General features: G+C 32.3%; 1 protein-coding gene across 1 annotated transcript; it reads left to right on the top strand.

Annotated features, from left to right (window-relative positions):
- The first annotated feature begins 1,252 nt into the window (after nt 1–1,252).
- On the top strand, nt 1,253–27,446 carry LOC125056211 (homeobox protein B-H1-like). Its single transcript, XM_047659219.1, has 4 exons — nt 1,253–1,596; nt 14,501–14,726; nt 26,109–26,330; nt 26,635–27,446. The coding sequence occupies exons 1-4, from the start codon at nt 1,458–1,460 to the stop codon at nt 26,873–26,875; spliced, it is 828 nt and encodes a 275-aa protein (XP_047515175.1). The 5' UTR covers nt 1,253–1,457; the 3' UTR covers nt 26,876–27,446.
- The last annotated feature ends 527 nt before the right edge of the window (nt 27,447–27,973 follow it).

Raw genomic sequence — 27,973 nt, 5'->3', positions numbered from 1 at the left:
CCAGCATGTAGGTGGGTAACTGCATCTGTTCACCCTTTTTCTCCCCTCCATTTCCTAAATATCCTAAAAGTTGAAGTGAAAATCTATTGGCTGATCTTCAATTTAAAATCATTACGAGCGATACCTGAATCAGTAGAATCAGTACAGATGAGTATTGTCAACGAGTAAGAAGTCAGCGTACTGTGAACACTATAATTGCATCAGTTAATGCAATTTTTTCCAACAGTCATTAGAGGTATTTACGAGCTGCACTGCGCATGCGCATGCAACATTAAAACTTTTATTAAACTTGATATAATAGAGGTGTTTTGATGTGAGAATGTAATTCTATCATGGCATGACACGCTTTACGCTTTTCTTGAAAAAAATTGTGAAAAATCTGTTAATTATAAAAGCAATGTAATTAAGTAATTGTATATGTCTGTAATCATTACGGAAGATGTTCAGATGTCAATGTTACATTGTTTTTAAATCGTAAGAGCTAACGGTCATACGCATTTTTTCGTTTTAGAAATAAAACAGTAAACTACTACTAAAAGGCTACGCATTTTTTTACACATAGTAGTTACTAAAATAATTGTAAGTAAATTAAAAAAACTCAAGTAAACACAGCCTGTGTAATACTTTTTTCTTATATCTAAAAAAACTACATTTCTGGCTCATTGCGAATTGCAAGACGTCACCTTTGATTTATGAAAAGGCTTTCGCTCTATTTCACACCGATACTCATCATCATCAGTAGCAGAAAAATATATACCAACAACATTATGTCTATGGATAGAAAGAAGGTACACAGGTGTACATAGGTCTTGTAAAATTTAATAAATTTTTCGCATCAAATAACCAAAAGGTAATTTGATTTATAAACGAAAAATCTTCACATTGGTGAAACACCTACCTACCTATAGCAAAAATATAAATAATACCTACATCAAAAACACCATGCAACAAACATGTGAACTTATAACGCCACAATTTGGCAACCAATTACAAACGTATACTATCTCCAAGCCATCGTAAAGCGCGATATCCCGCGAACACTTTATTTCCTATAAAAGCGTTTTATCCACGTATAAAAGCTTAAATCCGAGCTTTCTCCAAGCAAAAAGAGCATTAGTGCCCCGCGGCCCAACATGGCAGCGGCACGCCCCTTGGGGCGGGAGGGGCCGGGACGGGAGGGGGGCAAAGCACCCATTGGCCGACGCCGCCCCCTGGCTAGCGCCCACATCGACACACTCAGTCACTCGCCACACTCCGCGCTGGCTGCTCGTGTCGCCTATGTCACGTTGCGGACTTTACGACAAGTGCGTGCTAAGTGCTATAACATTCAACTCGGATTTTAAGTGTTATAGACAATTGTAGTAGTGAAATGGTATGGTGAAGAGCGGGCGGTGTTTGCGCCTGCGCTGGATGCGGTAAGGGCGGGCGGCGCGAGCCCTGCCGGCGGCGCCGTGGCGATGACGGTGCAACGAGACGAGCGCGATTCGCGCGCGCCCAGGACTCGCTTCATGATCACTGATATCCTGGATGCGGCTCCAAGGGACCTTAGCGCACATCGGGACTCGGACTCGGATCGATCAGCAACGGATTCACCAGGTTAGCATGCGTCTATCAACCCGAACGATTAAATGGGCTGTCTAAACCTCCATATTACGTTCAAATCTTTGTATAGCATGTATTGTTGCTCATGAATCCTATTGATAAATGTTATTGTACAAGCACGATTTTTAAGTCAGAAATTTAAACTTAAGACTGACTAGGCACTTACATAGTGAAATAAACATACATCAGTTTGTCATGGGTTGCAAAAAAATTGCGTTAAAGACGTAACTTGTATAAAGGAGGAATATTAAATGAATATCTTATAAAAATCATAAAATAAGCATAGATTAAAACAATGGAGCACGATAAGAGACAATTAATATAATACTAGTGATCATTAAAAAAGGATGTATAGCTTCGTAAATATACGAAATTTTCTTATTCTTATAAGAACGTCATAGTGGTAATTTTATTTATAGTTAAAAATTAAATAACTTTTCTTTGGAAACCAAGTTAAAGAGTATTAGATATTATATATGCTCATTTGTCCACATATATTATTTAATCCAAAGCTGTATTGTAGTACCTACTCCAAGACCTAGTAAGGTATAAGTATAAAAATTACATAAATATTAATAGTGTGAAAACTTATAATAAAATATTTACGTTACCGTAATATAAAAAGGGTAACAAAACAATATTTTGATACAAGCACAGATAAGCCCATACTAATGATTTATTAAGTTTGAGATTACGTAAATATTATTTACCTAGGTACTATCGACAGTACTAAAAAAATGAGCTAAAATAATTAAAAATTATACTTTTAATATATAATAATTTTAGCTCTTTTATTTCTACAACCAGGCGCCTATGCGATATACAATTTATATAAATATAATTAATTTCCTTAACTTATTTATAAACATAGTCCAGCAAATTCTTAAGTATTTATCACTTTCGTGTCACATTAAAAACAAAACCTATGGCTTTGTCTAAAGAAGAATTAAGTTATTTCTTTTTGTCAGGTAGAAAGAAATCACATAATTAAAGGAATTAAAAATTGTCTTGAAATCTTCAAGAAAAAGACATCAACGCGACGTACCCATTCACGTAACGTATTACGTACGTTTAATTAAAATAATTGTAACAGTTTGATACAATCTCATAATTGTTATACAACATCGGGTCATGCTTTGACATCTCGACAATACTGAGAACAGTCACGCAAGTTTATATCTTACTGAGAAACCATTGAACAATAGATCTATCGAGTTATCATATTACAGACACAAATTATCACAGCCTCGTTATAATTTATTTAATGCAAGCATAGCTACTTGTTTAAACTTTACAAAGGAATACTTGAAAACAATTTATGTGACTTTGTTTTCTTTTTTGTACTTTCTCACAATAACATAACTATGTTTAGTCAAGAAGGCTTAGTTTTTTAAGGCTTTACATTGTAGTTTAGCTATATTTTCAGCGATCCTATATTTGTATTTGTTTAAACAATAGCAATATAAAATAATCGTAGCTATAATAAGCTATTTCAATTAAATACTAGTATTTAATCTCCGTGGCTTAACGTACATTATTAAAAACCCGTAGAATTTAGGTTTGATTTTCATGGAAGCTAGTAGTGAGTAAACACATGCTACTCTAAAACCACTAATATTTCATCAATAGATCCCATTTACCTTGTAACAAGAATTAAAAATTAGAAAAGGTATTTTTTACATAGTTAATTTAACTTAAAATAATTATAATTGTTGGTACTACGAACGTACTAAGTAACCTCTACATTGCAAATGCAACAATTTAATTCAATGATATCTATATAGGTTAATAATAATTTCATTCAATGAATGGAATGGCTACATTTGTTTCTTAATAAAAATTTAAATACTGCGAGTAAATAATATTACACTGCAACATTGTTATTTGAATAGCTATAATATCTAAATGGCCGAGTCTTCCGATCAAAGTATGATGAAGATTTAATAGAGGACAAATATAATATCTACTAATAATTGAGCATATAAATTATGCAATTGAAATTTTGCAATAATAATTTCTTTTAATCAATGTATGCAAGAAAGCCGCTGAAGTATTTTCACTTAGTTATTATATGTTTTTCTTGTATCTCGCTATATGTATATAGGTACCTATAGAATTCACGGGTTTTTACCAGGACTGCCTGGTATTCTAAGCCTTACGTGCACACTTAAAAACTTGTTTATTATTCTGGGGTCATTGTGATTAGGCTATATTATAGGATATCTATCTATCGATCTGCTATGAACTTGATAATAATACTCCATAGGCTAAAATTACGGTAAATTTTATAAAAAAAACTTGAAATCCATTTTTGAAACACTTTTAACTTTTTATATTAACTCTTATATGCAGAATGTAGATTAAAGATGATCATATCTAATAAAGTGTAGGAAATATTGTGAAATTAAATAATATAAAATGATTATTTTATCATTTTTCCTAATTATAACTGTATTAATTAGCACTGCATTATTTTGATTAGCACTTTTAGAACATAATTTCGTAAAAATTTTATTTTAATAAATTGTATCGTTTTTTACTAGGTATTGTTCGAATATATTATTTTAATTTAATATTATCGTAATAAAAACTTAATAATAAGCATTTAAATTTTTTAACTTACATAGTATAATAAAATTCAAAATATGTAATTATTAAAATTAAAAATTAATAAATAGAAAATTAAAACCAATTTAAAAAAGTTTGGTCCCTGTGGCAATGTACCTCTAACGCTGGCAGCATTTTCTCGCTGTATTGCGATACTTATTCGTTGAGCGAAAGCACCAGCTGAGGGGTCTCCGGTTCTATCTACCAGGTGCCAACTTAAATCTTTAATTAGCGCCTGTGCACTTGATCCCCACGGCCCAAGAGTCTCTACTCCAAAGGGAACAAAATATAAGTTGAAGGAAAGACTCTTACGTTTGAGCCGTTTAATATGTTCCGCCTGCTCTGCGGCCGCCCCAACTTTTATGCTTTGTTTCGAATATATTAATTTCGAACTCCGTAAATAATAATTATGACCAATACTGGCACCAAATCCCCTCTTTTATAAACCATTTAAATAATTTTACCACTTAAAAGCATCGAAACTGTTCGTTATATGTAGGTATAAGGTAGATGACTCAAATATCTATATAATTTAAAGTTATATTAGTGACCTCAGTAAGGTCATCCGTCAGGTGGAATTTAAAGAAATCCGATCCGAAATGAATCCGGCCACAGATCCTGTCAACTAAACATAATTTTGTGTGACGTGTGTTTAGTAATCTATGAAAATTTAAACAAATGTTAACACAATTCAATGTAATTAATATGAAGGAGATACAAGTATTTTAATTAATAATGTTTAGACATAATAGGAGTTTATTCAGTATTAGTGTATCTATTCAAATAAAGTGTCTTTCTATAGTCTATATTTCATTGTAAAGAAAATACTTTTATACTTGACAGATTATAAGTAGTTTTGGGCAATACCAAATTATAGGCTTTAAGAAAGACTTCCAAACAAGAGATACTTGCAAATGTGAAAGAACTCATTCACAATAAAAAGTAGAATATAATCTGTATCTAACTAGGATAAAACAATTCATGCCAATTCAGATTTATCTTATGTCCGTAGCTTTCAGATATTTCAACTTATCAAAACTCAAAGATTCATGTATAAATTTGAATCGCATTAATCTATCGTCGATTTAATAGACAAGTCGATAAGCCGAGCGTTAAATAAATTAAATAATAAAACGTATAATGGGCGCGATAAACAACCCGTTCAACTCTAAGATAAACCCTTAAAAATACAGAATTAATCCTGGATGAAAGGACTCGGGGAAACTGACGTCATAATCAGCTTTTTGTCAAATGTCAAGCGCTTTAAATTTTAAAATAGCTCGAAATCATACGCTGCGATGATGTTACGTATTGTACAATCACGCGCAAAGTTTTTAAGTATATTTTAATTTACGGATTAAAGTTATTAGCATCACGGCTTAGCTTTTGTAATTTGAGTATAATACGCTTTACGTCTACAGTATTTCATTGTAAAATAATTTAACATTTAATATAAAATTCTTAAAATATTCTTTACGAATGTATAGTTAGTGTAATAGAAAATGTAGAGGCAGGAGGCTCATCTGATGTTAAGCGACAGAAACTGCCGTAAAATTAAAAAATATCGTCAATTACAAAAGCGGTATAATGATTCATAAGTCATAAATATCTAAGTATTAAATATTTTTACTACAGTAATTGAATGTTACAAGTAAACGAAGAACATAAATATGGCAATAAAATATTAGTTTTAGAATCACTTTAATACTCTTTAGTCTAGAGTCCAGCCAAGTTATCTAATGCCCCCCAATTACCATCAACATCCGTTCACAATTAAGAAACTGTAAATACAATTCTTGCATTGTTATTAAAAATCCCATTTACAAAGAATGTGAAAAATACAGCATTTATAGCAATTAGTACTCATATAAACTCTACTGGCAATTTATCTAAGTAATTAGTCCGGTGTTTAATTGCGGGGTCGTGGTCATAGTAAAATCAATTACTAAGTTACAATGTAATGCAATTGAGTTATAAATTATTATTTATGGTTATTGTCTATATGCATAAAGACAAACAAGGTGCGTTGTTCTATTCTTAAATTGTTTTTAAAATAAATTCGAATAAATTATGCGAGATTAAAATAAGCTTTGTTCGTGAACAAAAATAACTACAGTAATATTGACTGACTGAATATTTTAATTAATTCTTTTTACTAACAATCAGGCACAAATAAATTAAACAATTTTGTCATCGTCTGTACTTTCGAAGCCAGTGGGTCGTTACTTGAAACGTCAAACGTAACCTCAAGCGCACATTGCTAAGCTGCTTAGAACATTGACCGCTCAAAACTCAATCTTATTACAACTGGATAAGATTGATATTCTAACAGGCATCTTTTGGCATAATAAGCCGAGGTGACGATTCTTTCGTCAAGTAGATAAAATCAAAAGTTTTTGTATGACAATAAATAGATTACGATTTATAATAGGCCCAGTTCTACCGTGCTATAGCTTCAATCCCGGCTTTGCGTCGCATTTGACAGGCGTTGTGAGCTGTGAAATCGATTTCGTTTTAATGTATACGTCTTAGAAGCTTTTTTATTTGTATTACTTTGTTAAGCGGGTGTGGGGACAAATTTAATTTGGCTTGAGATCCCAAAACGTAAAAGTGTTTTGTGTTGTTAATTAAATTTAAAGTTATTATCACAACAAATATTATTTAACGTTTATTTCAGTGACAAATTGTCCGGCCGAACTGCTGTTTAATATTTATTTTCTCGGGAATACAACTGATGACGACGCGTTTAATGAACTACTCGTAATTACCAGACTAGAGATACGAAGACCATTTACAGGCAGATATATTATATTAACAATGCGTAAATATATCTTTTTTAACGGAATAAAATATAATAATATAGTAATTATTTGTATATGGTTTATTAAAATCTGCACGGCGTACTTACAGCCGTCTTAAGACCCTCAAGAAGAAAGTCAGATATTTTTTAAATAATGATTATAATTTATTTTAGTCTATTAGTAGTGTTCTGTAGTGTTGTGATGGAATGTAAAACGCACTCCAAGCACTTTATTGGAGTTGAGGTGTGTAGGTCATAGAAATTATAAAATAATAACTTAAAAAGAATAATTGTGACACACAAAACTAATCTTAACAGTCGATATGGATAACTTCACTTTTCCGATACAAATGTTTAGCATTTTCCTTTCATATCTTTTCCCTCCATATGTCAAGGCGATTTCAAAGATTTCCCTTTATAGCGAGCGTGTAATGGCCTATTTATGTCTGTGCCCACTTCAATGAACATATATTGGCACACTGTTTCAAATAAAAATACCGTAAAGTCATTGCCATCAATGGGACATACAAATATATCTTTTAAATTTTCTATGGGCGTGTTGGTATAAATCATGGCTATCTGCATCTAACACAGGGCAAGGCACTATAAGCGACTGACGGCCAACTTCTAGTCTGAGGCACCACAAAAAGGACACATCGTCCATCTGTGGGACCCGGGATTTTCCTTCACTACAGGAGTTGCTCACAAAAAAACATATATTGCGCTCAGCGGAGATTTGAACACGTCTTCGAGCAAGCAGGTTTAACCTAGGTATATAAAAATCTGAATTTTCTCTTCATAAGCAAGTTTCCGTTTCTCTGGGTTAAATGAATTCGTAAACGAATATAATAATAATAGAGCGTAACCAAACGTAGCAAAGAAATCACAAAGGACTGATTATCCCAGCAGAAATGATCAGATAAGAATTTCATATTTGTCATCTTACAACACTTTTAATAGTATATCGATATAGTGCGTGCGTGATTAAAATCATACTTCGTAGATGTTGCTTGTCAAAAGATGGGATTCAGACCGGACAAACTTCTAATCTACTGTGGTCAACTAACACTAATAATATTGAGTGGTATCATCACTCCCTAACAAAATACCCAAATGATGTCATCTAAGGACGAAACCCAACTTTGATATCATTTACAATATAGCGCTGAGGTATCTAACTCAATTACTTGAAACGGAAAGAGAACTTTGATATTGGAATCCGTTACGTTGTAATTTACGATACAGGGTAAATTGATAATAAATTTTAACAATGACAAAATATGTAATAGTTAGGTATTTCGTAGAAACTTAAACGGAATGAAACAATTATACCAAATTGTATAGCTGTAAAGTTAAATTTATGAATACGAATTAATGTTTTAGCATTCAATTAAATAAACTCCGTTTTTGTTAACTCTCGTTAAGCACAATTATAGTTAATTACTTCAATTTAGAATCGCTCTAAGACGTAATCGCATAATTTAACATCAAAAAACACTAACCATTTTGAAATTAATTATTTGCTATTGTGCTGAAAATAGTGCTTTGAGATTAACTTGAATATTCCCAAGTTACATGAAAACTGTTAATTTATCCATGAGAAAGACGCCATGTTGTCAATTTTGCGCCAAAACGTGTTGAGACGTCATTAAATTGTGCGTCACTTTTCCACTTCTTAAAACATGAATATTCGTATGTGTTCGAATATTTATTTTTAGAATCTTGAGCATTAAGAATCGAACATTATCTATTCTATTTTTAAAAATTCAAATTATAAGGAATAAATATCATAACTTCCTACAACTGAAATCGTGTATCTGTAATCATTCGAAATTCGAAAAAAAAATCAACTGCGTTTACAAAGCATTTTTATTTGTTATCTTTTAAGTTGTGACAAAAATACTTTTTTAAATAATTTTCCTATAGACAAGCTCGTGAGTAATAGAATACTACGTAATTCTTCTTCCAAACAAATAATTATGTTGTAACATTGCCTAAGTTTGTGTTTACATTATGCAATTGTTTGCACTAAAAATAAACGATTATATTTGTCCTGCTTCCGTTCTCAACAAATTAGATCTATGCATGTTAATAAGAAACCAAATAAATTAAGACTTTTTATCTATAGCGCACGTCCAATTATATACATAAGTATTAATACAATGGCTTTATACATTTAACCATATACCTACTGTGATAATTTGATATTGTTGTTACCAATAGTGTGTGACCTCAGCGTCGTTCATTCAGGAAACGGTAAAATAATAAAAATACGTCAAAAATATTGAACACTTGAAAGTAGTATTAGTAGTACATTTTAAGGTTCCTACGGTTTTAAAAGGTTTAACGTTCGACGGATTTATTATTTTTTAATATGTGTATAACCATTTTAACCAACTTAAAAAATCCAAAAAGGAAGTTTATTCGACTCGTATATATTTATTGTATTGAAATAATATTTGTTTAAATAAATACGAATAATCAAAATGGCCGACACTCAAGAAAAAAATGCTAACACGTTTCAAACGGTACATTATGTAAGTTTATATTATCATTTAAAAAGTAATCTAAGCCCACGCGTTATCTCATTACATAGTTAATTAGTAATGAATAATCTTATAAGTAAAATTATTGTTAGGCTGCGTCTACACTGAATGATTACTGCTCGAAATTATTTTTAACCCACGACAAACGAGGCTCTTATCTTATATTTGCGTATAAGATACGTTATCACGTTAATATTTATATATATTTACAAACTATTATATAAGGAAATACAAATGTCACGAACGAAAACAAAATATAATCTAGTTACTGATTTGTCTGTGTGTGAGTCTGTGACTATTTATTTGAAATTTTGTTTTGTTTATCATTGTAGGATGCCTTCGGGTTGTTAATAACGTCAACATGAGGAAATAACTCTTTTTACAAATTAAATTTAAGACTTCTGTGTTAAACATACGTGCATTTAATTTATTTATTCACACTTCGTTTCAGAAAAAAATTAATAGGAAGAGCGCAAGTAATGCAAATCTATATAATAGGTATATACAATTACTTAGACAAAATCAATTGAACAAATCTAAGCAATTAAAACAGTTGTAGACAATGAAAGTAACAATAAAAAAGGACACATGAAAAAGAAAAGAAATAATATATAGTAGCATTAGCTATTTCAATATTTAATTAAATATTTTCATGTTTCTGCTTTAACTTAGAAGTGCCAACCGCTCATGTTGGCTTTTGACAGAAGGGAAAATATGACTTTAATTATTTTTGTATACGTCAGTGTGGTCATAGCATAAGCGCATTAATATGCCAAGGTCAGACTACTAATTACAATTATTGTAATTAGATCTAAAAGGTAACGTGAAAGTCGTTCATACCTCACATAAACCAATTAAGAAATTATGGATAAATATGAATTAATTACTTTCAAATTTTAATAAAAAATATTACGAAGATCATTTTATTTAGTGAAGAGCCATAGCCGCCCATGGTGGCTAGAATAGACTAGACTAGCAAGCTTTTTGTTTTTTACTTAATTTACAAATTCTGTATGAAAACAATCCAAATCGATAATTTTAGTAGGTACTTCGTTACTACTATACGACATGTATTGTCAAGTAAGAACAGCACAGTGCCGGAAATCTAGTAAGAAAAAATGCGATTCAGGCATAGGGGTTTAGTTCGGGTAAACTGAAACTCAAACTCGAAATATCTTTATTCATATATAAGTAAACAAGTACACGTCTAATGAACTTCAAAAAAAAGCTTAATTAATTGTAAATTTACATTTACTACCAGTTCGCAAGTCAAGGGCGTAGAGCGGGCAAGAAACTTTCCGCCACTCTTTTTAATATAATATAAAGTATACGCCACTCCTAGACCTTATAAGTCCCTGTAACATTGACTGTGTGATCCCTTACACAACTTCTATATCCTTGGTATTAACAATTTAACGTTACTGTCACTTACATTCCACCCGTGATAATAGAATCTATAACAAACGCTATACATTTGTTTAATTTTAAAATTCTCTCTTCTATAATGTGTAACCAACTTCCTCCGGAACGGCTTGACCGATTTTTTAAAAATGTTTGCCATAATTTATTAAAATGTTAACAATACCTCAGATTTCTGCTTCGAAAAGACATCATGTTTTTTGACAAGAACGTACGTTTTATTAGGATTAATTTTCTGTACACGACACATGTCATTGAATTTTGGGTGTAAGACGCGGCTTCCTCTGGATATTTACCTGCAAATTGCGCATATAGAAATAAAAAGCCATAGCAATGGCTGTGCTGTTGCACGGAACTTAACTTGGAACCTGAGGGTTTACAAGCGCACGCCATGCCAGCAGTGCTAGCTTACCGAAGGTTATAACGAAAAAGATCCCTTCTTTAATACGTTAACACCTCAATAAGGCCCTTAACAAATCTAACCCTAATAGCACAGATTAATTCTATTACTTAAGTGTTTATTGATCAATTAAATTCTTAAAAGCAATCAAGCGATAATATTCACTTAATGGCTTAGCTTATCTATTAAATCCGTGGGACGGACAGACATACAAATGAGGTCGTATTCGATTATAAACATATTAAGCCTTCCCTTGAATCGGTAATAAATGCTAATTTAATTATTGTTAGCTTTGTACGGTGGCTTTACCGTCCCGGCTTTGCTTGAACTATAAATGAATTATACATTTTATGTGCAAAGTATTGGTTATTACAGTTTATATACAGCCTTGCGATTCTGTAACTGACTTTTCGAACGATTTGGCATTCTGATAAACAATAAACTACAAGCTCCCTCCTTATCAGAATGCCAAATCGTAAAATGACTGCTTTACGACTGATTTGAGCGCGACCGCCGCTTTGAAAACCGCTGTAAGAGTTCGAAAAGTGTGGCCCGGAGTGAAGTGCGTACCGCCTCGCCTTGCTGAGCACACTAAGCTTCTTATAGGGTAATTTAGCCTTCCCTTCCAAATGATAAAATAAATAATAAGGGTGACTATCTGGAGATGAGAACGATTTTAGTTTAAAAAATTGCAATTAGAGCTTAGTGTTACATAGTGGTAGTGTCACAAAACAGCATTTTTACGCGAAGTTACGAAGTTGCGTTATCAACAAAGGGGCTTAGGATAGACATATTCCAGTGATCAATTTTCTTTAGGCAAGTAATTTTCAGCCGTCTTAATTTGCGTTCGTTCTTTTAAGCGTTAATTACGATTAACAAGAAAATTCTGTTGGTGTCAAACGGGCTCCGAACTCAGGACTTCGGGGTTGAATCAACACTCTTAACATCAAACATAATTTTTACATCTACAAACTACACGTAATAAATCTTTAAAATATTTAAAAAAAAGAATGTCACTTGTCGTAAATCGTAAAAGCAACAAAGGATTATGCGCACAGGCGTGGGGTATTAGGGCAGCGAAGTGTAGAGGTTGCGGTTTGCCACCCAGGCACTACCTACTGCATATTAACGTGTATTATACATTTTATTTACACCGACTAATTACTTAATTACTTCAAGTTGTCTCGTGGATAGAATATTAACGACTTGATTTAAGAGTAACCTTTTTAAATGAGAAGAAATTATTGAATAAAAACGACATTCTATACTGGAAATGAATCGTTCTTATGCACGGAAATATGAATTTAAGCGAAATGTGTATTTTATGATACTATGAATGTGAATTCATATTTGTATAAAAAATTTTGATACTTTCAAACTGTCAGTGACACACACAAATACACACCCCAATGCCTTCTAATTGGCGTTTCGATTTAGAAATTAGTTTTGATTTTCTAAATAATTAATTTGTTTGGCTTCTACGTACTTTGGTCGTCTATATTCGCGAGTACTTCAAAGAAAAAATACCACAGATATAGATATTCACGTTGTTGGAATAGGTTTAATGTTCGTCTGATTCAGCCTTGACAACACCTTGTCTATTAGCGATTTTTCAACGACCCCCAGTAATTACGAGCCATTAGGGTCCTGCCGTTAATTTATTATAATAAGCTCCAACTGCCGAGTTGCTCGACCGTGAAAATTATTATCATTAGTGGGCAATAATGTGGCTACGAGAACAAACGTCATTACCCTTATCAGACACGCCTTTAACTTGAAACCTATTTGGGACATTGCACATTCTACGAATTCTCATAGATTATACTCATTAAAGTTCGAAGTTCAATTCGGTTTTGTCCTAAATAATTATTCTAATTAACTAAGTAATATCTAAAAGTTATTTCCAGTTTCAAACTTAACATCAGGTTTAAACTAATTAGTTATAAATAATGCTAGAAAATTGGTGTTCATTTACCAATGACAGCTGAAATAAACTAAAAGAGCAAAAACTGTTTATGAAAATAATATAATAATAATATGAAAGTTTGTTTTAATTATTGGTAGTGAGTTTAAATGAATAATATAGCAATACATTTTTCAAAGCTTTCATACAAGGGCTAAGCGGAGGACTGTCTACACTAACAAAGTAGCCATTAACCATACGTTACCCGTTTAAATCGCAAATCGCATAACAAAGGTAGAGAAATGAGACTTCTTAAGTATGGTTAAACGTGTAAGCCGAAGCTTTGTAACCTAAGTAAGTTTAGCGTAAGGCTTCTTGTGGTCTGCGCACTTCCTTAGCTTGTCTCGCAACTCCGATTTACTAAGTACTTATCTGGGGTATTAATTACGCGTGTTTTGTTTCCTTTACTCTGTATTAAATGCAGACGCAATTTTCAATAATACGTTAAACTTATAGCCTGTAGAATACATACCCATTTTGAAAAAAAGATTTCTTAATCTGTGTCTCCACCAACGTCATCTGTCAAAATATGTACGAGTTGTCACAAACGCGCGCGTACATAGCTGTCAATGCTTTGCTGCAGTCTGAGGCTGTGGTAATTGAATATGTCTTTAAATATTTATGTCTATAGAAGCATTTTGCTGATCGTTTAAATAAAACTATAATATTCTCTTAGGATGAAAATATCAAAAGAGAAACTTCAGGGGAAATAACGTAGGTCATAGGATATTATTATTTTACTTTGGAAATCGCAAATCGAACGTATTCCAACTTCATAATTACAATCCATAGAATAATTTGTTAATTATATGCTGTGTTCAGCATACTATGTACGCAATCGTATAGTTAATTAAATTTAATGTACTTGTCTATAGGATAAAAACGCTCCCGTTTCTACCCGTTACTTTATAATGAGCAGGTAAACACTCTTTTTCTGGAAACAGAATAAATACCTTCATACATTGTATTGTATTATTCAATAGTTTTCCTGCTTAGAGGTACTGAACTTATCTTCATAGCAGTTAATCTCTACATTGTTTTAAACAAATAAGATATTCGACGCATGTCGTGAACGAAATTGCGTATACAATATAAACTCTTATATAGCTATAGCTAGTTATATTTCTATTATCGATGGTGCATTCATAAATGTATCCTTTCAGGTGTAAAAGACGACTCAGATGACGTATCAAGTAAAAGTTGTGGGGATGCCTCTGCGTTGGCGAAGAAGCAACGGAAAGCGCGGACGGCCTTTACAGATCACCAATTACAAACTTTGGAAAAGTCTTTCGAGAGACAGAAGTACCTTAGCGTGCAGGACAGAATGGAACTGGCAGCGAAACTTGGCCTCACGGATACGCAGGTCAAGACCTGGTATCAGAATAGACGGTATGTATTTTATTACCCACTATTTGTCACCTATATTCTATTTGTTCAGAATAAATGTTTAACGAAAACATATATGGCGTACATTTAAACCAGACAAGGTGTGCAAACATAATTCTAAGAATGAATGAAATGTTGAGTTGCAATGTTTTAAAATTTAATTAAATAATAATAATGCTAATACTTGATTTATATTTATTATTTAATTATTTAATTTTATTGATTATTATAGAAAAAAATACTTAAACAAATGATAATAATAGGAGGTTAAATTTCAATTAATCTAAACATATTTAAAACACTCAAAGTAGTTCTTAATTCCGAAATGTTTTAAGTGGGTACAAACCTAATTAGTAACAATAATATTAGAAAATGGTGAAAAGAACATTGAAGTGTCAAACTGACATTTTATTTTGATTCTGTATTTTTGCCTGATCGTTGCGAATGCAAGTTCCTATACTTTAATACGTATATAAAAGTGTGGTTTACACATTAAATAATTCAGAATAAATGGACTACTTCGCGTTTTTGACGCTGAATCTTAGGGAAACAAAAGAGAAAATGTGACATAAGTGATGATCATTTATAAAACGTTTATCTACTCTTCATAAAACAATATTTTTGGGATATGTTTTATTTTCGTACATGCTGGCAAAATCTTGTAATACTTAGTAAGGGAAACGTTTGTGTACTTAGGGTTAGGGTTGGTGGACTCAGTTTCCGCACTTAGACACTTAATTGGTCCGTTTTGGGTTAAGTCCTGGCTAATTTAGCCAGCCCAGCTCCTTCCAGAAGCACAGAAGTCTCCTGGGCACTTCATAGGCTTCACGGAGCGACCTCACTGTTCCGAGGATTTCTGTACGTTGATTAGCCACAGTCTCCCATTCCAGGTTTACGTGGGTGACTGATTCCTCTGCGCTGAAACAGCCTGCACAAGGGGCTGTCTGTCAGAACAAGGACAAAAAGATGTTTATTAGATGTTTATTAGACAGATGTTTATTTAGGAGACAATGACCCGTAATTGTCCCTATCATTGTTTTAAGATTGGTTCTATTTAAGCTTTTAGCTTAGTAGTCGCTTTGTCAGTTGCGGGTTCACTGCTGGCAGTTTGTGTACTTGTCGAAATATCTTCTAATAACTCCTCGGACAAGCATTGAAACCGTGTAAAAAATAAAAGTGAGAACTTTTATTCTACTGTACTGAGAGTCTCATAGGAAATGAGTTCTTGATTCTTAGAATAATTCTTCAGTGGCATCTGACAGTATAAATTGTTAATAATTATTATAAAAACAGAGCAGTGTTGGCGTAGCGGCTTCAGCATACCACTATCATCGCAAGTCGTAGCTTCGCCCCCGGCCAAAAGACTTTCTTTCTAAAGGAAAACATCGTGAGAACACCGGCCGCGGCATGCCTTAGACCCTAAAAAGTCGACGGTGTGTCAGGCACAGCTTGATCACCTACTCGCCTATTAAAACTGATCGGAACAGATTGAAGAATTTGAGGCCCAGACCTAAAAGTTTGACATCAGATATTAAAAACAGCCTTTATCTCAATAAATGAAATGTACGGTTTAACGATTTAAAAATATGAAGTTTTAAAACTAGGTTCTTTTAAAGATTTTGAGAGCTTTATAATCGAAAATCTCGGAGTGTTATACTTGGTTCTTTGTATCTACGTGTTTGATTACAATATTAATACGCTTCTCGTGAGACCGCCGGGTCGCGCAGATCAATGCTGAGTCAGCTATGCAGTCGCGCGGTAAAGTGTATCAAAAAATGAATTTAATCAATAGTAATGTAATAATTATCCGCTTAAATTCACACGGATAATAACTTTATTACCATATAAGGCTTCCGTCAGTATACACACATAACTATATATAGATACATAAATATTATTGTTAGCTGCCAAATATGACTAATTGCAATACAGATAAAATTGTCGCTAAATGTTATTTGTATTTGATTTAGTTTGTGACAATAATTTTAATAATAATTACTAAAAATGTAAAAATAAAATTACTAAGCTATGGAACTCACTTCCAGTCCCTATTCGCTTAGCTCCTTCTCTATCTTCCATTAAATCTCTTCTTTACAAACATTACCTGTCCACATCGTATCCCTAACTTTAATAATAGGTACCTACCAACTGTCGTGAGACTGATCTTAATTTAGGAAATTGAAAATGATTCATGTGCACTTTTTATTATTATTATTTTTTTTCATGTATTCTTTATTAGTTTAGTTTGTTTTTTGTTCCTGATAAGTTTCTTTTTCTAAACAACTAAATGTAATACATGTATTTTTGCACTTCTTGCCTTTCTTATGTAATTTAATTTTTTTTTTCTCACAGTGGTTGCCTGGAAGAGATCGCTCGAAAGCGATAAGGCCGCCAGTTGCTCTCCTTTTTATTTAATAATGTCAATTGTACTATATTAATGTATATGCAACGAAGTGTTAATAAATAAATAAAAATAGATACTAATACAATAAAACGATATTTCTAACCTATTTTAAAAAGGTTGCTATGGAAACCTAAAGAAGGTTCTATATATAATCTAAACTAAATTAATTCCTTATTAAACATAATACTATTTTTTACATGAATATACCAGGAGCGGTGATTTAAAAAACAAACGGTAATAATTAGGGTTTTAACTGCCACCGACCGCGGCACATTTAAACGTTACTACAAAAACTATAATGACTTAAAAACCGACTTCCACTATGTTTAAAAGTATACAAATTAATACCTCGATATTGTTTTTTAAGTATTTTTTTATCAGCTTTTGTGGGATTACCTTGAATCTGTTACTGTGTAGTTGATTGTAATTGTATTTGTAATTAGATTAAAATCAAGAGGTGTGTTCTTGAAAACTTCCTTTCTTCCGACTGGAATAGCGGTTCATGAACACATAATGTTAATAGGCATTTAAAAGCTGTTGTTTACTTTTTTTGCTTGTAAAAAAATACAAATATTATCAGAAAATATGAAATTTTTGCCATTATTTAACGGATATAAACGCGTATCTATTATATTGTTTACTTTCCTCGTTCACCAATGTCGAGGTTATGTAAATAATGTAATGGATTTGAGTTTTAATCTTAGAAGTTTTAATTAAATGTGTGTTGCGTAAGCCGAATACAATATTTGGCCATATCAATAATAAAAAATGTGTAATAATTTTCTATATTAGCAGTTTCAGAGATTACTCCGTAAAACTTACTAAGTTTAGGACTTTATTATTTTATAGGTTAGTTAAATGAAATACAAGTACAACAATTAAAAAAACATCATTGATTTTTGACCGAGTATCGTGATTGTTGCCATGGTAACGATATTATTTGGTTGTGCTTACGTGTCCGGTACTGGCATGAAAAACACAAAAAAATCTTTTTAAAGAAAGTCAACTACGGTTGTTAAAAAAATTAATAGTTATGATAAAATTATCAAAGGTTTGATACTTCTGCCTCTCATGTCTTACTGTAAAATTCGAACACTGTATAGGAAGTAAACTGTGGCAAAGGCGCCGCTGTCATCCGCCCAGTCTAAGTTTTTCTGCCGTTTTTTGCCTGGGTTTTTGTTGATTTTCTATAATTTTGGTTAAACTAATGTTTGGTCTACAATTTTTCGGTTCGTGAAAGGGTGTGAAATCGGAGTTAATTGAAGGATGTATAGCTTTTGTGTGCGGTCATCTTGTGCCGACCAATCTGAGCTTTTTATAAATATGTAAGTTATGTAAATAGAAAGTAGAGAACAGAGAATAATTTTTTAAAGTTACTAATATACAGAAATACATATCAACTGCGTTGTTAAAGTCTGTGAGATTTTTATAGTAAAAAATTAATGTAAATTTTGCATCAATATATTTTTAGCTTTTCTTCTTTTTTTATGCCTAATAACAAGAAACCTTCAATTTTCCTTTCGATGTTGCTGTTACGCCCTGTAGAAACAAATTTTTGTATTCAATATTTACGATTTTTTGCGAGAACGAGCTTGTCTATTTTCGATGTCTATGAAATAATTTTACAAAAATATTTCGTTTTGTGTTATAGTTGGCCTTTTTGTCCTGCTTCGGTAGTAGAATTTATTTATTTAAAGGACTCTTCAACAGAAACAGTTTTATCTACTTTTCATTTAGATTGGGGCGTTTATCTAAACAAATTCTACTACCATTATAACCTAAAGATTTATTACCACAGTTCTCAAGTAATCGATCATATAAGTACGTACAGATTATATTCTTTATGTGACTTGAGGTTGAAGATAAATAAAATGAATGTAATCCAAGGTTAGGATTATGATAAAAGATTCTGGATGTGTGAATCGTCGGCTCTTGACCAAAGAGTTTGCAAGTCACGGCCGAGCCGGCGCCAGGCATTATTACCAGCTAAATTGATACTTTTAACAATACATTTTGTTTACTTAATTGTTTTAAAATATACACTGCCACTGAATTTTATATGAAAAGGTTAGGGAAATGAAAAAGCGTTTTTATAATTTTACCTACGTAAGTTTTTTAGTTTCAATTTTATAATCATTTCCTCTTAGATTTTGCTTAATACTGCTTTATTTCTCTATGCTGATGTTTATCAAGCAGTATTGTTTTTTTTGTATTCGCCATTCAGCGGATATAAAAAAATGTAACTTTCTCAGTATTTATAAGACATCTTGTATCCGATTTCTTTATTTAAAGTACCAGCAGTATTTTTTTTATTTAATAGGAGGCACACGGGTAGGAGGCTCACCTGGTGTGGACGCTCACATTGCCAGAAGGCTTGCAAGTGCGTTGCCGGCCTTTTAAGATTTTTACGCTCTTTTCTTGAAGGAGCTAAGTCGAGTTTTTGATTTAAACTATACGTAGATTTCTACAAAGCCCATTAACAGTACAATTAAATGTTTTAGACGTAGCATGACGGTGGCATGATTCTCAATCGTCATCAAAAATTGTTATTACCTTAAGTCTATTTTCATAAGGAACATATTATTTCTTCGAGCTTTATCTGTACTTATTGTATCAAAAAATATAAAGTATTTTATTCCATCGTTTAAAGCATTTCATTCAAGGGTCATTAATTGTACAGAATTACAATAATTTATTACATAATAATAGTTCTTTTTGCTATTCAGTTTCTTATACTCAATCATTATTGGCAATTAAAATGCAGCGTTATTGAATTTATTACTGTCATAAAATTCATTAGCATTTTATATTTACCATATATAACTGCTGTTCTAAAACCATATAATACAAAATAATTATAATATAATTAACAAGAGAAAAGATTTGATTGTTTATCTGCATTGAATAACCTCAGAAATATTTCACCATTAGGAATCGTATATTATCCCTATGTTAGGTTATAGAATATTTTCAAGAAATTGCGTTTTTTTTAAAGATAGCTATTATTGACAAATTTTAATTTAAAGTTTAACGAAAATGGATTACACCATATATAGGAAGAATATTATTTTCTAACAAAACCATTTAACTAATAATATTTATTGGTTGAGGTGTGAGGTCCTTTGAAAAGAGGTGTTTGGACATAATATGGAGTTGACGTTCGCTTACTCCTTATTATATATAATTAAAATACGTGTACGTATTTTGTGCATAGTTAGTACCAAAAATTTTGTTAATAATTTTTACAAATATTTACCGTTACTCGAGGCTATTCATCTTTTTGACGCCACGGACTTACTGAGAAGATTGCAAAGGACAAAACCCATTGAAAACCATAGTGTTAGTGCTAAACAAGTTAGTGAAAAAATTGCATACAAGAACAGAGTGTCTTCCCCTTAATAGAGACTGACTGGACAATTTGAATAAAAATATCCTTATAATTCAATTAGGTTAGACTTAAATTACTTATTAGTCTTAAGTTATTGTAGATCAATATTCAATTATGTCTCAGTGAAGAGACAATTAAAAAAAAAACGTTACTCTAATACAAGCTTTAAGTAACTTTAAGTTGTACAAATAATATGTATGAAGTGCGTATTACTAATGTAAATCAAAGACAATATTTAAAAAATCTTTATTGGAGAATCGTTTGTACTAATTCTTGTGACTCGTTTTATTCAAACTTATAAACAAACGAATAAAACACTACAGACAAAGATTGTCGATTGTGGGTTTTTAAAAGGTTTATATGTAATTTTTTACCATTACACTGCAATATTAGCTTTTTGCATTAAACTAAAAGTTAAAACGGTAATTATACCTAACTATAGTGTTTATTTTGGACAATGCACTTAACTTTTTACATTTACGTTTAATTTTTAGTATAATTCTATTGCGAATGCGCGTTTTGATCTTATAGGTAGGTACGTATAAGCACAAAGCCATATTTGCCTCTTGCCTCGAATCTACTTATATTTAACAGTTTTTATTTGTCTCGTCAAATCAATGCATATATATGTATATTTTGTAATATAAACATAATTCCGAAATCCGAAATCTTGCTTAAACTTAGCTTAGCCACATTAGATACACAAAATAGTTTAACATTGAAGCACTTAGTGCAAAAAAGAAATCCTATAGAGATTAAGAGAAATCACAAATGTTATTTATATATATACTAATATTTTCATCAAGTAGACAAAAATATTAATTAATTTATTGGTTTACTAATAAAGGATTAGACTACTATTTTACAATATTATCGATAAGACAACAGTGTCGGACTAGTTGCTACAGAGTGAGGCTTTCGTCACTGAGGTTGTAAGTTAAGTCGGCCGTACCAATGGACTTTCTGTCTATGTGCGCATCTAACACTCGGACTTGTCTATGAAATAAACATGATCAAATAAACGAATGCAACCGATGTGCCGCTGTATTTTTATTATTTCAAGACATAGAACAGTGAAATGATGCAGTTACATCGATTTATTTATAAAAAAAACGTGTGTGTACTTATGTACACGCGATAAAAGTTATACTTCTTTGGCGTAACAAGATAAAAATCTTTTCAAACATTTTATCTTTCGCCTTTTTCTACGTTTGTAAAAAAAGGGTGCGTGTAGGTACCTACTTATGTACGCGCGTCAGAAGTTATACTTCTTTGCCATTATTTAAATAATCAATTAAATAATCAAAGACTGGAAAAGGAGTCATTATAGTCAATAAAGTTCAGTTTACATTTGAGAAATTAATTAAATAAATAAATATTTATTATTATTCTCTTACATTAAGTGTAACATAAATTCTATTATTATTCGAATGTTGTTTTTAAATTATGTCCAATGCCGTAGCATCTTCCGTGGGCAACTTCATTCTGTTAATTTTGTGTCACGGTGCGCGCGCATCGTAAAATTTCACTCTCATAAATTTTTCATAACGCGCCTAAAGAAGTATACCTTCAAAAACGACACTAAAAGTAGCATAAAAAAGCTAACTTCAGGGTGTCGGTTTTTTGTTACGGTGTATCGTAAGTTCATAAATATTAAAACAATTCGAAAGAATAACATTAATGTCACGAGAAACGCCTAGTCCAAGAATCTTTTAAGTAAACTACAATTATGGAGACAATTATATTTTTTGTCAGAGCTATACAAGGACATGTCATTTACTGACGATTATTGTAATAAAGAAAATTAGTGCTTATGCACAAGCATAAGAAATTTTATTACCTGAGCGAATCAATCAGGAACATATGTTAATTGTTTCGTTTAATCATTTATAATCTTTGCAATTCAGTATTTTTTGCTAATAAATGTTTGTTTTCTGATTGAAAGGTTGTGTATCCATAACAACGCCTAAAAATATCCATTGAAAAACGTTTTATAACAAGATATTTTAATCTTTGTCTAAAATTAAATATATAATACAATTAATTTCTGAGCGCAAAGGTTAAATGTTTGCGATAAAATCTACTGGCTTTTGATACATTATAATATTCATAATAATCATATTTAATACCTATTTTGTCTTACTATTACATCAAAAATGCTAACTCCTGTTTCTATATCTCACCCTAAGACGTAAGGACTATATATATATATATAAAAGCTCAGGTATACCTTGGAAACGGGCTTCCAGCACCTTATGTTTTATTCTGAAACCGTGTGACTCGCACCTAATGACATAATATCGGTGGTAGCTACCGAGAAACAGTCTAATCGTTTATAGGGAACTTCCAAATTACACCCAACAGAGACAAGGACGCCGAGGTCACTAGGCTTATCATTTTGTAACTAATCATCATTGCCATTTTGGATTTGGTCGAATTTTGATTCTCTCTATAATTTACCAGTTACATATTTGGTCTCTGATTATCTTTGAGAATGTTGAATTGATAGTTAGCTCATGAGAAATAAATACAAAGTGTCGTTCTGAATCATGCAGGCTCGGATGCGCGAACGACATAGGTTATACCATTGTTTAATTACTTAATTTGTGTACTAAGAAAATGTTTAAAAGAGATATTACAAGTAGGTAGATGAATAACGTCATTTCTACAATTTTTGACTAGCGTACCAAATAGCTACGTAGGTATACAGTCTTAGACAATTTTTATCAAGGCGATATTCCAGTCTGTAATATAATCTTCGATCAATACAAAGCCGCAATGTCTAAGGCAATTCCCAAAAGAACACTCGCTCACTAAAACTTTCTAAGCAGCGTATAAATAACGTTCGACTACGCTCAAATTGGGCTCGCGTACAAAGGGGCTTAAGTGTATCGCAAACGTTTCAGTTCGATGAGTGTTCATGTTTGTTTGGTACAAGCCGAATTCGCATCACGTCGTCAAAATACTCAAATCGAGATAAAAACTCCCTGTAGGAGGTCGTAAGCGACCGTTTTACCGGACGACTTTAGTCTTTAAGGCAACCGCTTAAGGCGTGTTTTAGGATGAGTTCGGCAGACAACAATTGAATCAGTTCACGCAGCATCAAATCACTAAACCACGGGGCGGAGCGTAGTCTCCGCTGGGGCTGGGAGACAGAGACGGGTGATCTACCTTTCATATCTCGTATCTAGAGTTGGAAAGAGACAAGTAGCGTCTCAAGATGTCTTGAGACGGTCGAAAGCTCGAAGCTTTGTAACCCGCGGCGAAATAAAAGAGTGTCATTGAGCAGATTGCCTCTTATTCAACACTTGACAATTAAATAAGTGCTCTTGAGTGTTCGCTTTCGGAATAACCCGTCACAATATATGATTAATGGGGTCTGAGAGGCTTTCTATCAAATGTCAGCTACTGATAATTATTATAAACTTAATAACGTTGAAATAAAATATATTCGTGTATCAAATGATTAAGTGTCTCGTTTTATTCTGTTTATTGATAACAGTTGTTTTTCATGATAGTACGGTTTAAATTTTAAAAATTAGAATGATTTAATAATAAATTAAATCATTCTATAAAAAAAATCCTACTTTACAGACGTATACTTTTTACTAGGTATAATTTAAATAGATGAAGGGATTGTTTTGTGAAGTAGGTATTTTACGACTAGTACCTACTAACATAAGTCTTCGGATTGTAAAAGATTATTACCGCTATACCGGATAAATTATTTTATCATCGGAATTAAATCGTAATGAAATCAAACAGTCCTTGTTTTTTTTGAATAAATTTTCAACACACTAAATAATAAACTCGTTTTATTGTCAGTTAATAAATTAATCTTGTCATTCATTAGACGCCTCGATTACAAATTAAAATTAGTATACGCAGCCGTCGTAAAATTTTGATTAATATATAAAAACGTAGGGAACATCTGAAGCCCTTTTACATTTAATAAAATTAAATGATGCATTTAGAGAAATTAATTAACGGGATTCAGTGAAGCGTCTTGCGACCGCAACCCTCGAAAAATGGCTTCCCCGATATTATAAGCTCATCCCTACACAATAATAAAAAGCTCACTTGATAACAATGACAAACCACTTCGGAACTAATAGACAACTGCAGGACGGAATTTAATTTCGCTACGCAGGGGAGCCGCACTCCAAATTGCTTTTATGGTGTATTGATGAAATAAATTATGTCAAAGTGGATTTTGTACAACCCTATTAGACGATAGAAAAAATATGCGAAGTCCCAATGAATTTGGCATACTAAAGTATGAAAATAGTGAATATAGCTGACATTTTTTTTGCCCACAGTCCGCCATAGTTATGCAGTTTTGTTTTACGACCATATAAATAAATTGACGACTCATTGGACTAGTGGTTAGTACCCCTGACTGCGAATCCATGGGTCCCGGGTTCGATCCCCGGCTGAGACGAACATCGATGTGATGAGCATTTGGTGTTGTGCTTAGGTCTTGGGTGTTTAAATATGTATTTATATGTATATCTATCTATAATATGTATGTATATCCGTTGCCTAGTATCCACAACACAAGCTTCACCAGCTTAGCATGGGACTAGGTCAATTGATGTGAATTGTCTTGAAAAAAAAAAAAGTATATTTTTGGAACAAAATAATTCGGAAAATTTATAAATGAGATTGGGCATTAAATCGTAATTTTTTCTACTTTTTTTTTGTTTCGGATAAGATACAGTACAATCTGAATATCATTATGTAAATTCAAAAGCAATTTATTATTACAATTCACGACTTTCAGTGAACGATAAAAGTTTCGACCGGAAACTTGAAAGATAAAATAAGATAATTCGCAAATCCACGATTCATTGGGTTAAACGCTTCATTTGGTTTCGGCAATAAAACGTGATAAATGAAGCAAACACATAAGATTTAAAAAAACAAATTTATACGAATCTACCCCTTCATCATATATCAAATTAAATAGTTACCGCATCAGCGACTATGTGAGTGCTTAAGACGTTTTGTCAAATTTTATTTATTTATTTTTTATTAGCGTCATCTCTTTTGTATTCTAGAGTGGCCTGTGACAAATTTGATCACGAGGGTCATTCGAAGGGTTATGATCTATAGATATAAGGGTAATAATAATTTTAAACTCCATTTGAGTTTACAATGTGTGAATCCTTATTTGTACTAAGTTATCCAAATATTAAATGATCCATGCCATAATGGTTGGTTTGACTAATATTTTTGTCAGCTTGGCTAATGTGCGGGATCTTTTTAACCCTGGTTTTTTTATAATGCTCTTCCAACTTACTGCTCGCTTTTAAGCTCATTTGTTTTTAAATATATATATATTACTTCGTAGTTTAAGAGTTTGTCTGATAGTAAAATATATTGAAAAAAAAAAAATAGAAATTCTTATATAACTAGGTTAACAATTAGTTAGTTAATAATCTAACTCTGATTAATGATATAAGCCTCTAAAAGGTACTAAATATTTTGTCTTTATCAGTCTAACGTCAATTTGAAAAATAAAAAGCGTGACAAAATATTGCTAAAGAGGTTACAGTCCAGATTTATATTTATATTTAACCTTTTTTTATAGGACAAAATGGAAACGACAAACGGCGGTTGGGTTGGAACTTCTAGCAGAAGCCGGGAACTATGCAGCCTTCCAGCGACTATACGGTGGTTATTGGGCGGGCGTCCCAGCTTATCCCGCCCAGCCGGCTCCCACCGCTGATATGTATTACAGACAGGCGGCTGCTACTGCAGCAGCTGCGGCTTCTGCATCAGCGAATACGCTGCAGAAACCTTTACCCTATAGGTAAGTTTACACTTGAAGTTCTCTACTCCGTATCCAAGGAAAAGCACCTATACTAGACTTCATGACGTTGGTTTTATTTTTCAAAAAGTAGGTTCTAGATTAAACTTAGAATAACTTTTTTTTATTAAAAAAGCAGTTTGTCTGTGTTTAGAATATATTGTCGCGAAGATGAAAATTTTCTTTCGCGGAGTTTCTACTGAGAGTATAAAAGTATATCAGTATTTAAATGTTGTCTTAAGTTTACAAATTTAGCATTTTGTATTCAATGTTAAAATATCAAACTAAATTGAATTTTTGTCCATAGGTTATATCCCGGTACGCCGTTAGCTGGCGTTCCCCCTCTCGGTCTAGGGCTCCCTGGCCCTTCAGCCCACCTTGGCTCCCTGGGAGGACCAGGCCTTGGAGCTTTGGGTTACTACGCCCAAGCCAGACGTACTCCTTCGCCCGACGTCGATCCGGGGAGCCCTTTGCCCCCTCCTAGATCTCCCGTGCCGTCCGAAAGACGATCCGATGATGAAGACGACGATGAAACAATTCACGTATAAAAGTGATAGAAAACTCTCAAGTGACGGTACTGATCCGTGTGCATAAGTGTTTGACATTCTGACGCAGGACGTTAAATTTTGTGATATTATAAGCTCAGTTTTATAGGTTAGTTGTATATTCATCGATGTTTAGCTATAGATTATGCTTAATTTTAATATTGAAAAGTTCTAAACGAAATTTTCTATTTATTTCTTAATTTATACTTATTTTCTGCTTTCGGTACTCAAACTTAGATGTTGAATTAAAATATGTATGATTAACTGATGTTAAGGTACTCAGTATAAATGGTGTAAATGATACAGTTTTCGGGTCCTTTTGGTTTATTAAAATCAGTTACAAATAAAATTAAATGTAAATTACACTAATAAAATAACTTGTGTATAGTATTATAATGTATTGTTGGTATGAAATACACATAACACGACAAAACTTTAAATTTTTCTTTAACTATGTTGTATTTAGAGATAGAAAAGACGTATTATTGTGGCAATGTACTTAAGCAATCCCAGATGTGACATTTTATGTCAATACATAGATGTGGTGTTTTGTAATTAAAATGTTGTCAATTAACTCGTGGTTTTAATTTTTATTTCAGTTTTTATTTAAGACCGACAATGCTTATTCCAAGGGCTTATCCTAAATATCAAGAGAAAATAATAAATAGAAACTAACAAAAACTGTCCTTGTGGCAGTATACCTTTAAGGCCCTATCCCAGCACGAATTGCAGTGTCTCGGGGTGGACTGCGGTGCGCAGTGGAGAGCGTGGAGCACTAAGGCGCGCCGGCCCGTAATAACAATTAGTTATGTAAAACATTAAATTAATGTAATTTTATCAATTTGTTTTTCTGAAATGGATAACTTGGCTTGCGATAAAATATATCGTGTAATTTTCAAAATCATGTTCTATATACATTTTCGTCATAAAATGAATTCAAAGTGTCAAAAAATGGCTATGTTTGGATTTTTTTTCTTTCGAGCAAAGTTATTTAAATCGTGTATAGATCTTTCAAAATGGATACATAAACAACTCTACTCCACCATATATTTTTTCCATTTATCCTACTTCAAGAAACGATGACAAAAATGGAAAGAAACC

This window comes from Pieris napi, chromosome 14 (assembly GCF_905475465.1).
Source record: "Pieris napi chromosome 14, ilPieNapi1.2, whole genome shotgun sequence".
NCBI lineage: Eukaryota > Metazoa > Arthropoda > Insecta > Lepidoptera > Pieridae > Pieris > Pieris napi.
The sequence above is the reverse complement of the archived record's forward strand: the minus strand, read 5'-3'. Positions and strand labels throughout refer to the sequence as shown.

Excerpts from the sequence above, each read along its gene's own strand:
- LOC125056211 (XM_047659219.1), top strand. The coding sequence starts at position 1,458 with ATGACGGTGCAACGAGACGAGCGCGATTCGCGCGCGCCCAGGACTCGC. Across the intron at positions 14,727-26,108 it reads ACCTGGTATCAGAATAGACG|GACAAAATGGAAACGACAAA; the intron begins GTATGTATTTTA and ends CTTTTTTTATAG. Across the intron at positions 26,331-26,634 it reads CAGAAACCTTTACCCTATAG|GTTATATCCCGGTACGCCGT; the intron begins GTAAGTTTACAC and ends TTTTGTCCATAG.